We start from the raw sequence: 12,725 nt of genomic DNA, 5'->3' as shown, positions 1-12,725 counted from the left end.
AGTGCTTTTCTCTCAAATCATCCTACCCTCTTTTGAAGCATTGGTTGTGTGACGTTCTGTTGAGAGTTGTCATGGAGAAGAAGTGGGCCCTTTCTGTTGACCAGTGCTAGCCACAGGCATTGCAATTTTTGGTGCATCTCATTAATTGCTGACCATACTTCTCAGATGTAACGGTTTTGCTAGGATTCAGTAAGCTGTAGTGGATCGGACCAGCAGCAGACCACGAAACAGTGACCATGACCTTTTTTTGAGGCAAGTTTGGCTTTGTAAAGTGCTTTGAAGCTTTTTCTTATTCCAGCCACTGAGCTGGTCATTGCTGGTGTCATGTAAAATTCACTTTTCATCACAGATCACAATCTGATTAAGAAATGGTTGGTTGTTGTGTAGAATAAGAGAAGAAGACACTTCAGAATGATGATTTTTTTTTGAATTTTCAGTCAGCTCATGAGGCACTCACTTATCGAGCTTTATCACCTTTCCAGTTTGCTTCAGATGTCAAACAACTGTAGAATGGTTGACATTGATTTCTTGGGCAACTTCTTTTGTAGTTCTAAGAGGATCAGCTTTGATGATCCTCTCAGTTGGTCATGGTCAACTGTGATGGCCAGTCACTGTGCTCATCTTCAGGGCTGTCATCTTTGCAAAACTTCTTGAACCACCACTGCACTGTATGTTCATTAGCAGTTCCTGGGTCAAATGCATTGTTGATGTTGCAAATTGTCTCCACTGCTTTACTACCCACTTTGAACTTGAATAAGAAAATTGCTCAGATTTGCTTTTTGTCCTAACATCATTTACCTAGTCTAAAATAAATCTAAAATGAGCAGTAAGTAACAACTCATTAGCAAAAAAAAAAAAGACATAAAGTAAGAAATGCTCATTAAAATGATGTATAACATAACCACATTTATTTAAGAATGTATTCCAGTATCAAAAAGCAAAGTTCAGCAGTGCAAAACCGCAATTACTTTTGCACCAACCTAATAACTATGTGATCTTGAGCAATTGGGTTGACTTTACTTGTCTTAGCCTTCTCGTTTGTGAAAGAGAGGTCATAATAGTTGGGATTATGGTCAGGGTCAGGTGAAATAATGTGTTCATTTACAGTAAGCACTCATAAACGTTAACTATTACATTTTACTTGAGGTAAGATTACCACATGTGCTAGCTTGTTTATTTATTTATAAATTGTGGCAAAAAATACATTTCATAAAATTTATCATCTTAACCATTTTTAAGTGTACAGTTCAGTGATACTGAGTACATTGGTATTCTTGTACAACCTTCCCACCATCCGTCTCCAGAACTCTTTCATCTTGCAAGACTGAAACTTTATACCCATTGATCCCCCCCAGTGACCCATCCCCCAACTCCTGGCAACCACCTTTCTGCTTCCTATCTCTGTGATTTTGACTACTCGAAGTACCTCATGTAAGTGGAATCATACAGTATTTGTTTTTTGTGACTGGCTTCTTTCAGTTAGCATAATGTCTTCGAGGTTCATCCATGTTATACTGTATGTCAGAATTTCCTTTCTTTTTAAGGCTGAATAATTGTGTGTGTGTGTGTGTGTGTGTGTGTGTATGTATGTGTATATATACAAACACATACCAAATTTTGCTTATCCCTTCACCATTGATGAATACTTGAGTTCTTAGCTATTATAAATAATGCCACTATGAACACAGATGTACAAACATCTCTCTGAGACCCTGCTTTTATTTTTTTTGAGTATAAACCCAGAAGTGGAACTGCTAGATCATATGTAATTCTGTGTTTAATTTTTTGAGAAAACACTATAATGTTTTTCCACAGCAGCAGTACCATTTTATATTCCCACCAATAGTGCGTGAAGATTCCAATTTCTCCACAGTGTCACTAACACTTGTGATTTTCTGTGTGTGTGTCTTTTTGGTAATAGGCATCCTAATGGGTGTGAGATAGTATCTCATTGTGGTTTTCATTTGTGTTTCCCTAATGATCAGTGATTGAGGGCAGAAGGGGACGACAGAGATGAGATGGTTGGATGGCGTCACCAACTCAGTGGACATGGGTTTGGATGAACTCCCGGAGTTGGTGATGGACAGGGAGGCCTGGCGTGCTGCAGTTCATGGGGTCGCAAAGAGTCGGACACGACTGAGCAACTGAACTGAATGATCAGTAATATTGAGAATCTTTTCAGTGCTTGTTGACCACTTGTATATCTCCTTTGGAAAAATGTCTCTTCAGATTCTTTGCCCATTTTTGAATCAGGTTTTTCTTGTTGTGAGTTTTAGGAGTCACCTATATGTTCTGGATTTTAATCCCTTATCAATATATGATTTGCAAATATTTTCTTCCATTTTATAGGTTGCCTTTTTTACTCTGTTGATAATGTCTTTTGATACATAAAATCTTATTTTTTAAAATATATATGTAGTTTTTATTAAATTCTACTTTTATCTTAATAAATTTGATCTTTTTGTGTCATAATTTAATCATAGGTTTGTATAACCACTACCATAGTCCAGGTACCGAATAGTTCCAACACCCCCAAAAACTTCCTTGTTACAGCTAGCTTTTTAATAAGTGCTTTTTAGTAGTGTTATTAAGATGTCTTGTTTGGGAATCACCAAGGTCAGGTGCAAATCCTTTTGAAGTGCTAATGACTTTTCATTGGCTTGTTCGGGAATGCTGTGGACTTTTTTTTTTTTTTTGTCTCTCCCTCTTTCTTTTTCCCCACATTGGTGACCTTGGAAATCAGATCCAGCCAACTCTCTTTTCATGAAGCATAGTACTGCTGACCAATTAGTTAAATGTAGAGATATTAGATTTTATGATATACAATTTTGATAATCATTCTGTTAAAGGGTGATTTTAAATCTTTTCTTATGATCTCTTAGTCCTTAGCTTATTAATTTATGGCCTTTATGAATAAATGCTACAGCTTGGTCTTAATTATACTTCAGTTATATCTGATAGAGTACCTGAAGAACTATGGACAGAGGTTCATGATATTGTATAGGAGGCAGTGATCAAGACCATCCCCAAGAAAAAGAAATGCAAAAAGGCAAAATGGTTGTCTGACAAGGCCTTACAAATAGCTGAGAAAAGAGGAGACCCGAAAGGCAAAGGAGAAAAGGAGAGATATACCCATTTGAATGCAGAGTTCCAAAGAATAGTAAGGAGAGATAAGAAAGCCTTCCTCAGTGATCAATATAGAGAAATAGAAGAAAACAATAGAATGGGAAAGACTAGAGATCTCTTCAATAAAATTAGAGATACCAAGGGAACTTTTCATGCAAAGATGGGCACAATAAAGGACAGAAATGGTATGGACCTAACAGAAACAAAAGATATTAAGAAGAGGTGGCAAGAATACACAGAAGAACTGTCCAAAGAAGATCTTCATGATCCAGATAACCATGATGATGTGATCACTCACCTAGAGCCAGACATCCTGGAATGCGAAATCAAGTGGGCCTTAGAAAGCATCACTACAAAGCTAGTGGAGGTGATGGAATTCCAGTTGGGCTATTTCAGATCCTAAAAGATGATGCCGTGAAAGTGCTGCACTCAATATCCCAGCAAATCTGGAAAACTCAGCAGTGGCCACAGGACTGGAAAAGGTCGGTTTTCATTCCAGTCCCAAAGAAAGGCAATGCCAAAAAATGTTCAAACTACCACACAATTGTACTCATCTCACGCTAGCAAAGTAATGCTCAAAATTCTCCAAGCAAGACTTCAACAGTACATGAACCGTGAACTTCCAGATGTTCAACCTAGATGTAGAAAAATACAAAAAGCAAGAGAGTTACAGGAAAACATCTACTTTCACTTTATTGACTATACCAAAGCCTTTGACTGTGTGGGTCACAACAAATTGTGGAAAATTCTTAAAGAGATGGGACTACCAGACTACCTTACCTGCCTCCTAAGAACTCTGTATGCAGGTCAAGAAGCAGCAGTTAGAACTGGACATGTAACAACAGACTGGTTCCAAATAGGAAAAGGAGTATGTCTAGGCTGTTTATTATCACCCTGCTTATTTAACTTAGATGCAGAGTACATCATGTGAAATGCCAGGCTAGATGAAGCACAAGCTGGAATCAAGATTGCCAGGAGAGATATCAATAACTTCAGATATGCAAATGGCACCACCGTATCCCAGAAAGCGAAGAAGAACAAAAGAGCCTCTTGATGAAAGTGAAAGAGGAGAGTGAAAAAGTTAGTTTAAAACTCAACATTCAGAAAACTAAGATCATGGCATCTGGTCCCATCACTTCATGGCAAGTAGATGGAGAAACAATGGAAACAGTGACAGATTTTATTTTTGGGGGGAGGGGCTCCAAAATCACTGCAGATGGTGACTGCAGCCATGAAATTAAAAGACACTTGCTCCTTGGAAGAAAAGCTATGCTCCACCTAGACAGCATATTAAAAAGCAGAGACATTACCTTGGCAACAAAGGTCCATCTAGTCAAAGCTATGGTTTTTCCAGTTGTCATGTATGGATGTGAGACTTGGACCATGAAGAAAGCTGAGCACTGAAGAATTGATGCTTTTGAACCGTGGTGTTGGAGAAGACTCTTGAGAGTCTCTCAGACTGCAAGGAGATCCAGCCAGTCCATCCTGAAGGAAATCAGTCCTGAATATTCATTGGAAGGACTGATGCTGAGGTTGAAACTCCAATACTTTGGCCACCTGATGGGAAGAACTAACTCATTGGAAAAGACCCTGATGTTGGGAAAGATTGAAGGCCGGAGGAGAAGGGGACGACAGAGGATGAGATGGTTGGGTGGCATTACTGACACAATGGACATGAGTTTGAATAGGCTCCAGAAGTTGGTGATGGACAGGGAAGCCTGGTGTGCTGCAGTCCATGGAGTTGCAAAGGGTCAGACACAACTTAGAAACTGAACTGAACTGACAGCTAGGTCTTAATTATACTTCCTAGCAAGAAGTTGGGGATGAGAGTGAGAAAGAGCCTTAGATTTGGCAATCATGAATGTAGGACCAACTCTTGTCTTCTGATAATTTACTCTAGATCTTGTTCAGTTGCTAAGTCATGTCTCACTCTTTGTGACACCATGGACTGCAGCATGACAGGCTTCCCTGTCCTTCATTATCTCCTGGAGTTTGCTTAAACTCATGTCCATTGAGTCAGTATTGCCATCCAACCATCTCATCGTCTGTTGTCCCCTTCTCTTGCTGTCAATCTTTCCCAGCATCAGGGTCTTTTCCAGTGAGTCAGCTCTTCACATCAGGTGGTCAAAGTATTGGAGCTTCAGCTTCAGTCCTTCCAATGAATATTCAAAGTTGATCTCCTTTAGGGTTAAGTGGTTGTAGTCCAAGGGACTCTCAAGTGTCTTCTCCAGCACCATAGTTTGAAAGCATCAATTCCTGGGCACTCAGTCTTCTTTATGGTCCACATCTCATCCATACATGACTACTGGAAGAACCATAGCTTAGACTATACGGACCTTTGTCAGCAAAGTGATGTTTCTGTTTTTTAATATGCTGTCTAGGTTGGTCATAGCCCTTCTTCCAAGGAGCAAGCGTCTTTTAGTGGCTCTAGTCACCATCCACAGTAATTTTGGAGCCCAAGAAAATGAAATTTGACAGTGTTTCCACATTTTCCTCATCTATTTGGCATGAAGTGATAGGAGCAGATGCCATGATCTTCATTTTCTGAATGTTGAATTTTAAGCCAGCTTTTTCACCCTCCTCTTTCACCTTCATCAAGAGGCTTTTTAGTTCCTCTTCACGTTCTGCCATTAAAGTGGTATTATCTGCATATCTCAGGTTGTTGATAATTCTCTCTCTAGATCTTGTTATTGTTGTTCAGTTGTTTAGTTATGCCTGACTCTTTGTGACCTCATTGCTGCAGCACGCCAGGCTTTTCTGTTCTTCACCAACTCCTGGAGCTTGCTCAGATTCATGTCCTTTGAGTTGGTGATGCCATCCAACCATCTCATCCTCTATCATCCCCTTTTCCTGCCTTCTATCTTTCCCAGCATCAGGGTCTTTTCCAATGAGTCGGCTTTTCACATCAGGTGGCCAAAGTATTAGATCTTAATTCATTTAACTTTTATGAACTGCAAAATGGGTGAGGTGACAACTCCTGTCTCACGGGCTTTTTGGTATGTTGAGTAAAGAAGGAGTTAACTGGCTTTCAATAAATGTTCATTTGATTGTAAATAGTAAGAATGTTGATAAATGGAACCTGAAACAACCCCCAGATTACATTCTTAAAGTTTTTTAGTAACAGCTTTATTGAGCTATAATCCACATGCCATACAGTTCACCCATTTGAAACATACAGCTCAGTGCCTTTTTATTCATGAAACTGTGCGGCCATCATCACGGTAAGTTTTGGAACATTTTCATTATCCCACAGAGAAACATATACCCTTTAGCAGTCACCCCACGCTTCTCCCATCTCCACAGCCCTAGGCAAACACTAATCGGTCTTCTACAGTAGGCTTGCCTAGTCTGGATATTCCATATAAATGTTATCATAAAATATTTGGCTTTTTATGACCAGACTTCATTCATTTAAGCATTGTAATGTTTTCAGGGTTCATCCATGTTGTATCATGTATCAATACTTCATTCCTTTTTATTGCAGAGTATTCCAGTATATGGATATTTATCTATTCATCAGTTAATGTTAAATTAAATCAATAAATTAATAAACTTAATATAAATTAATATATAAATATTTATAAATATATAAATATAAATAAATTTAAATTAATAAATTGATCAGTTTATTTGTCTATTCATCAGCTAATGCTTTTCAGCTGTTGTGAATAATGCTGCTGTGAACATTTGTACCTGAAATTTTTGTGTGGATATATGTTATATGTTTTCATTTTCCTTAGAGTAGAGGAATTCTAGGGGTGGAATTGCTGGATCATATTATAAGTTTATGTTTAACCCTTCGGGGAACTCCAAACTGTTTTCTCAAGTGGTTGTACCATTTTATTCCCCCAGCATATGAGGGTTTCACTTTCTCCACATTCTCTCCACCACTTGTCTTTTTTATTTTAGTCATACTAGTGAATGTGAACTGAGTGGTATCTCGCGATTTGATTTGTATTTCCTTGATGGCTAATGATGCTATCTTTTCATGTGTTTATTGCCCATCTTATTACTATTATTACGTATCTCTCTGTGTTTTACTATGTAGCTAGGTTATATCCCTCTTTAATAAGGTGACGGTCTGAACCCAAAGATGTGCCTATTAATACTTGCTGATTTGTTAGCTGATTATAAGAGAAACCCAAAGGAAGAAAAATAGGGCTTCATTTTATCAATCTCTCCTTTTTTAGTTACTTCTACATTATCACTAACTAAATTGAAAGTTCTCAGGATATCTAGAATAGAGATTTTCATTTGAAAATAATGTTTAGTCTGTTTAGGGGAAGGCTAGATTGAGGACATAAGATATTAATAAAAAATAATGGTTAAATTGTTAATGTTATGGGTTATAGAGCACATACAATTTGATCTTGGCATTGGGGATATAGCAGTGAATAAAGTCCCTGATTTCATTGGCAATCTAGTGGGCAGAGATGTGAAAAATTAGGCAATATATGGGGAAAGGGAGTTATTGAAAGGAAGGGATCTATTTTATTTATTTATTTTCTTTTTGGCCGTGCTGCATGGCTTGTGGGATCTTAGTTCCCCAACCAGGGATTGAACCCAGGTCTCTGGCAGCGAGAGCGCCAAGTCCTTACCATTGGACTGCTAGGGAATTCCTGGGAGGGATCTATTAATAGTTAAGATATGACTGGTTGACCCAGACCTTTTTGGTGAAGTGAAATTTGAGCAGATATCTTATGAAATAAAGAAACTCATCATATTGATAATTTGAGAGAAGAATGCTTTAGGCAGAGAAAATTATAAACACTAAATCCTTGGGGTGGGGTTATGCTTGGTTTGTAAATGAACAGCAAGGAGGGAAAGAATATTCCTCACTGAGTTAAGAAAGTAGTCAATGGAAGGTTTTTGCATTAAGCAACTGTAAGATTAGAGTTGCTATTTACAGAGATGGGAAAGACTGGCAGGTGCAGGTTTGTAAGGAAGGGTCAAGTATTTGGTGTTAGACATGTTACATTTCAGATGGTTGTAAGACAGACAAAAGGAGAGGTTGAATAGGTGGTTGAATATGCAAGTCTGGAATTCAGGAAAATTCAGGTCAGAAATGGAAATCAGTATATGTAAAGCCATTGAGTAGATGTTATCATCCAAGAAATGTGTATAGAGAGAGCAGAAAAGAAATCTGACATCTGAGCCCTGGACGTGCTGACATTGGTGGGACGGTGGTGTTTGAGAAGATCAAAGGAGTAGCCAGTGAGGTGCAAGAAGAATCAAGAAAAAGTGAAGTAGCAGAGGTCAAGTGATTTGTAGGGATAATGGCAGGTGTCCCAGCTTGGTTGCCTGGGAACCTAGAGTCTAAGTATTGTTTAGTTCTAGGGACAGTTTTGGGGGCCTTAGGGTGATCTTTAAAGTGAAAGGCTTGACAAGATTGTCTCTAAACTTTTTCTCATTGTAATAATATCTCATCATATATTTATATAACACATTATATAGTTTGTACAAAGCACTTTCATGTGTTTATTGCATTTAATCATCATAATAGATCTATGGGACTTATTTTTACAGATGAGAAGTTTAAAGAAGTTTAGAGACTTGTCCAAATTCACACAGTCTTAGTCAGTTAGAAGATAGAACCCAGATCTGCCTGATCACAAAGCCTGTGCTCCTTATAATATGTAACAAGTACTTTTTTTACACTGCCATTCTAGAGCTCTGTGATTTTGATCACATAGAATTCATTGATTGATTGATTGAATATTTGCTGAACACCTGCAATGTACTAGTTACTGTTCTAAGCACAGGGGATACAGTTGTGACCAAGAAAATGTCTTTGTCTTCAAAGACCTTTCATTCTAGTGGAGGAGACTGACAGTAAACAGATAAATAAGCTAATAAATAATATAATGTTAATGCCATAATAAAAATAAAGCAAAGTAAGGGAACAGTATATGTTGGGGGGATGATCAAGAAAAGCTTCTCTGAAGAGATGGCATTTGAGCAGAGCCCTGAATGATCTAAAGTAGAAAACAATGAGAAAATAGGAAGACAGAGGGAATAGCAGGCATAAAGGTCCACAGGTAGGAGTGAACTAGATGTGTTTGAGGAGCAGCAAGAAGGTTGTTATTCATTGGACAAGAGGTTGACAAACAAAATGCTTAGAGCTTTGAAATCATTTAGCCCTGGTGAGTCATTTCTGATTCCTGTCACTTAATTTACTGTGTGATTAGGCAGAATCCTTGACTTTTCTGAGTTTTAATTTCCTTATTTACAAAATGGAGGTAATAAAATAAAGCCTGCTGCTGCTGCTGCTAAGTCTCTTCAGTTATGTCTGACTCTGTGCGACCCCATAGACGGCAGCCCACCAGGCTCCCCTGTCCCTGGGATTCTCCAGGCAAGAACACTGGAGCGGGTTGCCATTTCCTTCTCCAATGCATGAAAGTGAAAAGTGAAAGTGAAGTCGCTCAGTCGTGTCTGACTCTTAGCAACCCCATGGGCTGCAGCATACCAGGCTCCTCTGTCCATGGGATTTTCCAGGCAAGAGTACTGGAGTGGGGTGAAAATAAAGCCTATTGAGAATTAAATGAGAGAATGTATGTACAATACCTGGAATGTTGTCTGGCACATTACCTTGTTAAATACATATTTACCGCATGTCTTCTATTATGTCAGCTGTGTCATAGAAACTTATTTTACTGTCATCTGGTAAGTTCAGTTTGTTTTTCTGTTTTTTTTTTCAAGTGGTTTAGTCAGCAGATCTTAAAGTTCTATTCCTGTGCCTGGGCTCTGCTAGTCATTCTCCCTGAACTCACCTTTGTATTGAAAAATCAAGGAAGAGAGTTGGACTGAAAAGAAAATGATTTAGAAGTTGATGAATAGGTATAAAAATAAGGGATTGGGATTCTGGTAATTATAGATATATTCAAATTAATATATTCATTTATTATGAAAAGAAACTGCGTGTGCATTTCTGTCATCTTTCCTCATTACCGAATGCTAGCTCTACTCCAGCACTTCCCAGCCAGGCTTCCTGCTGACCCAAACCTGCTTGCCTTAGGAGAATCAGATAGGAGCCAAGTCCTCCATCCTTGTAAGACCATCTGTTTTCAGATCCACAGCTGCTGCCCTTACAGTTGCAACCCAACACAACTGGAATGATTTATTCATCTACAGGTAACATTTGTGCACCAGGCTTCCAGCAAAGTATGGTATCAGCTTTACACATAATGAAGCATCCAGCACAGGTGGTAAGCTGTACATAAAGGATGCTTCTGGCTTACAAATGGCTGATGGACAGATGGAGGTAAGCTGTTAGTCCTGAACACATAGCCAGAGGAAGAGCAGAGTGAACACTGGGCAATAAGGGAAAATTTCTTGTCCAGTAAAGAGTCTCGATTGTATATATGATATTTCTGGAATTTCAAGATAATTTAACTCATCTTTAAATTAAATGTTGTACCACTGTTAAGTTAGGTGAGAAAATTAAAATCCAGAAAGGGGAAGAGACTTAAACTGCATAGCAGTTTGGCACAGTTAAGACCAACACTCAGTCATTCCAATTCTGAGTCCACTGTTTACCTCCAGTTGTTTTATTGTGCAGTGAAAAACTTTAAAACAAATATGAATGGCATTATTTACTTATTTTTGCTCAGTTTGTAACTTTCTGATACCATGAACAAATCCCAAGTTTTTGTCCCTTAATAACTAAATGACCAAGACCAAGCAAGTTGCTTAATTTTTTTGAATGTCTTATATATATATAATATAATATATATTATATTATATATATATGAGGATAATTAACACTTGTTCTGAATTGTTTTATGGATTAAATGAGGTAAAGTATACAAAAGCTGTTTAGGTCATTTTTATTAATCAGAAGATACTAAACGAATGCTAATTTCTCTTCTTCGGTTCACTCCAGCAAACACTGATTAAGCGTCTACTGTGTGCCAGCTCAATTTCTAGACTCTTTACTTAAATTATCTTGTTTAACCTTTGAAGTTCCTTCTCTCTTTCCTTATTATATTGAGGATCTCATTGATACAATCTTTTTTCCATAACAAGATCCTTCTATAATGAAATCTCCATAACCAAGCACTTATTGTTGCAAACAAGTGATTCTTGCTTTTAGAAAAATCTACAGTGTTAGTATGAACCTAACACATAGATATGATAATATCTACGGGCCAGTGCAGCTAGAGCTAGTCTTGGCTTCTGCCCCTGCTACAAAGTGCTTTGGGGACGCCGTGTTTGGAGGGCAAGTCATATAACTGTTTCAGCACTCTTTGTCACCTTAGAGAATGTGGTTTCTCTTTTGGAAAGCTTGGTTTTAGTGAATTGCTTCCTTTTCACCTTAGGTTTTAGGCTCTTTGACAAGCCATCTGCTTCTCAAATACAATTTCCCTTTACCACCAAGGGCTTGTAGACAGTTGTTCAAATGGAGAACAAAAGCTTTCTCTAGTGGTTCTGTAAAAGTGGGAATGCCTCAGGGAGAGATTGCATCTGGTTATTGGAATTCATTTTGTGATGTGTGCCTGACTGGGCACTCTGCTGGGGCTGGCCATGGAGGAGATAAAATTTAGAAATGGAAATTTGTCAACATGAGTTTTGGCTATATCTGTATTTGCTGGTATCAGCTAGGGCTCCTAAGAGCTTGTTGGACTCAGTGTTGCTGCTGCTGCTGATTTTCTTTTTTGTTTTCTTTTTTTCTTCCCACTTTTCTTTCTGGTAACTGTGTGTGTTGCCCAAGTTTTCCATTTGTACTTGGTTATTCTGTTTGGTTGTTTTTCCAGATCATTGATCTGTTCAGTGAGTAGCTTGGTATAATGCAGTTCAATGACTGAGTTAAGTGGAGATTTAGTAATGAATAAATAAGGTACAGAGAAACCTAGAGTGAGGCGATAGAAAAGTCTTGGTAAACCCGTAGACACGTGGCTTCAAACCTCAGCTTTGCCTTATACCTGCTCTGTGATCTTGGGTAAGTCATTTATTCTCTTTGAGCCATAGTTTCTTCATCTCTAAAAATGAGAATATAAATATCTACTTTGTTCAAGGTTGTAGTGAGTACTGAGACAGTAAATGAAAGAAATGAGGAAAGAATCAAGCATTAAGTTGGTGCTTGTTAAATATTCCTTTCCGTCTTTCCTCCCATTTTCCTGAAGAGTGTACATGGAAAAACCGGACATGTATATGAATGATTGTGTGTTCATGTGTGCATGTTAGTTTATGTGTGTGTTAGTTTAATATAGCTCTGAGAAGTGGCAGAAAATTGCCATAATCATTGGGAATTGGGAGGTAGGGGCTTGGGGTTCATGCGTACCTTCCTTAAAACCAGATTGAGAGACATACTCTGATACTGTGTAACCTAACACAGTCTTTGTGCCTTTAAAGAAGACCTTAGGAGAGAAAAAGAAAGAACCTAGTGGTGGAGGCCTTGGTAGGCTAGTTTCCTCAGGGGGATCATTAGAGTGTCTCTAGTTATCTACTGGTATCAGAGAGAGAATAATCTGCTTCACAGTAAGCTGAGAGCGGAACCTGGGTTTGTAAGCAGGAGAGCTGCCTTTTAGAAACAGTATGTAGCTGGGAAGATTGCAGCCACCAGCCTTTCCCTTTCCACTCCTAAAATCTGTTATATCATC

The 12,725-nt window shown here is 38.3% G+C and overlaps 1 protein-coding gene across 9 annotated transcripts in view; it reads left to right on the top strand.

Annotated features, from left to right (window-relative positions):
- The window catches only part of FAM168A (family with sequence similarity 168 member A), a 202,528-nt gene that overhangs the window by 58,952 nt on the left and 130,851 nt on the right, over window positions 1-12,725 (top strand). Inside the window, exon 1 of one of the 9 annotated variants that reach the window (XM_059874899.1) lies at window positions 9,538-10,387. The exons of the other annotated variants lie outside the window; for them this stretch is intronic. Coding sequence (XP_059730882.1) covers window positions 10,367-10,387 — 21 coding nt within the window. The 5' untranslated portion in view covers window positions 9,538-10,366. Of the gene's footprint in view, window positions 1-9,537; window positions 10,388-12,725 lie in introns of those variants that run through there. 9 annotated transcript variants of the gene reach the window in all.

This window comes from Bos taurus, chromosome 15 (genome assembly GCF_002263795.3).
Source record: "Bos taurus isolate L1 Dominette 01449 registration number 42190680 breed Hereford chromosome 15, ARS-UCD2.0, whole genome shotgun sequence".
NCBI lineage: Eukaryota > Metazoa > Chordata > Mammalia > Artiodactyla > Bovidae > Bos > Bos taurus.
Note: the sequence above shows the minus strand (reverse complement) of the source record. Positions and strands in the feature narration are given on the sequence as shown.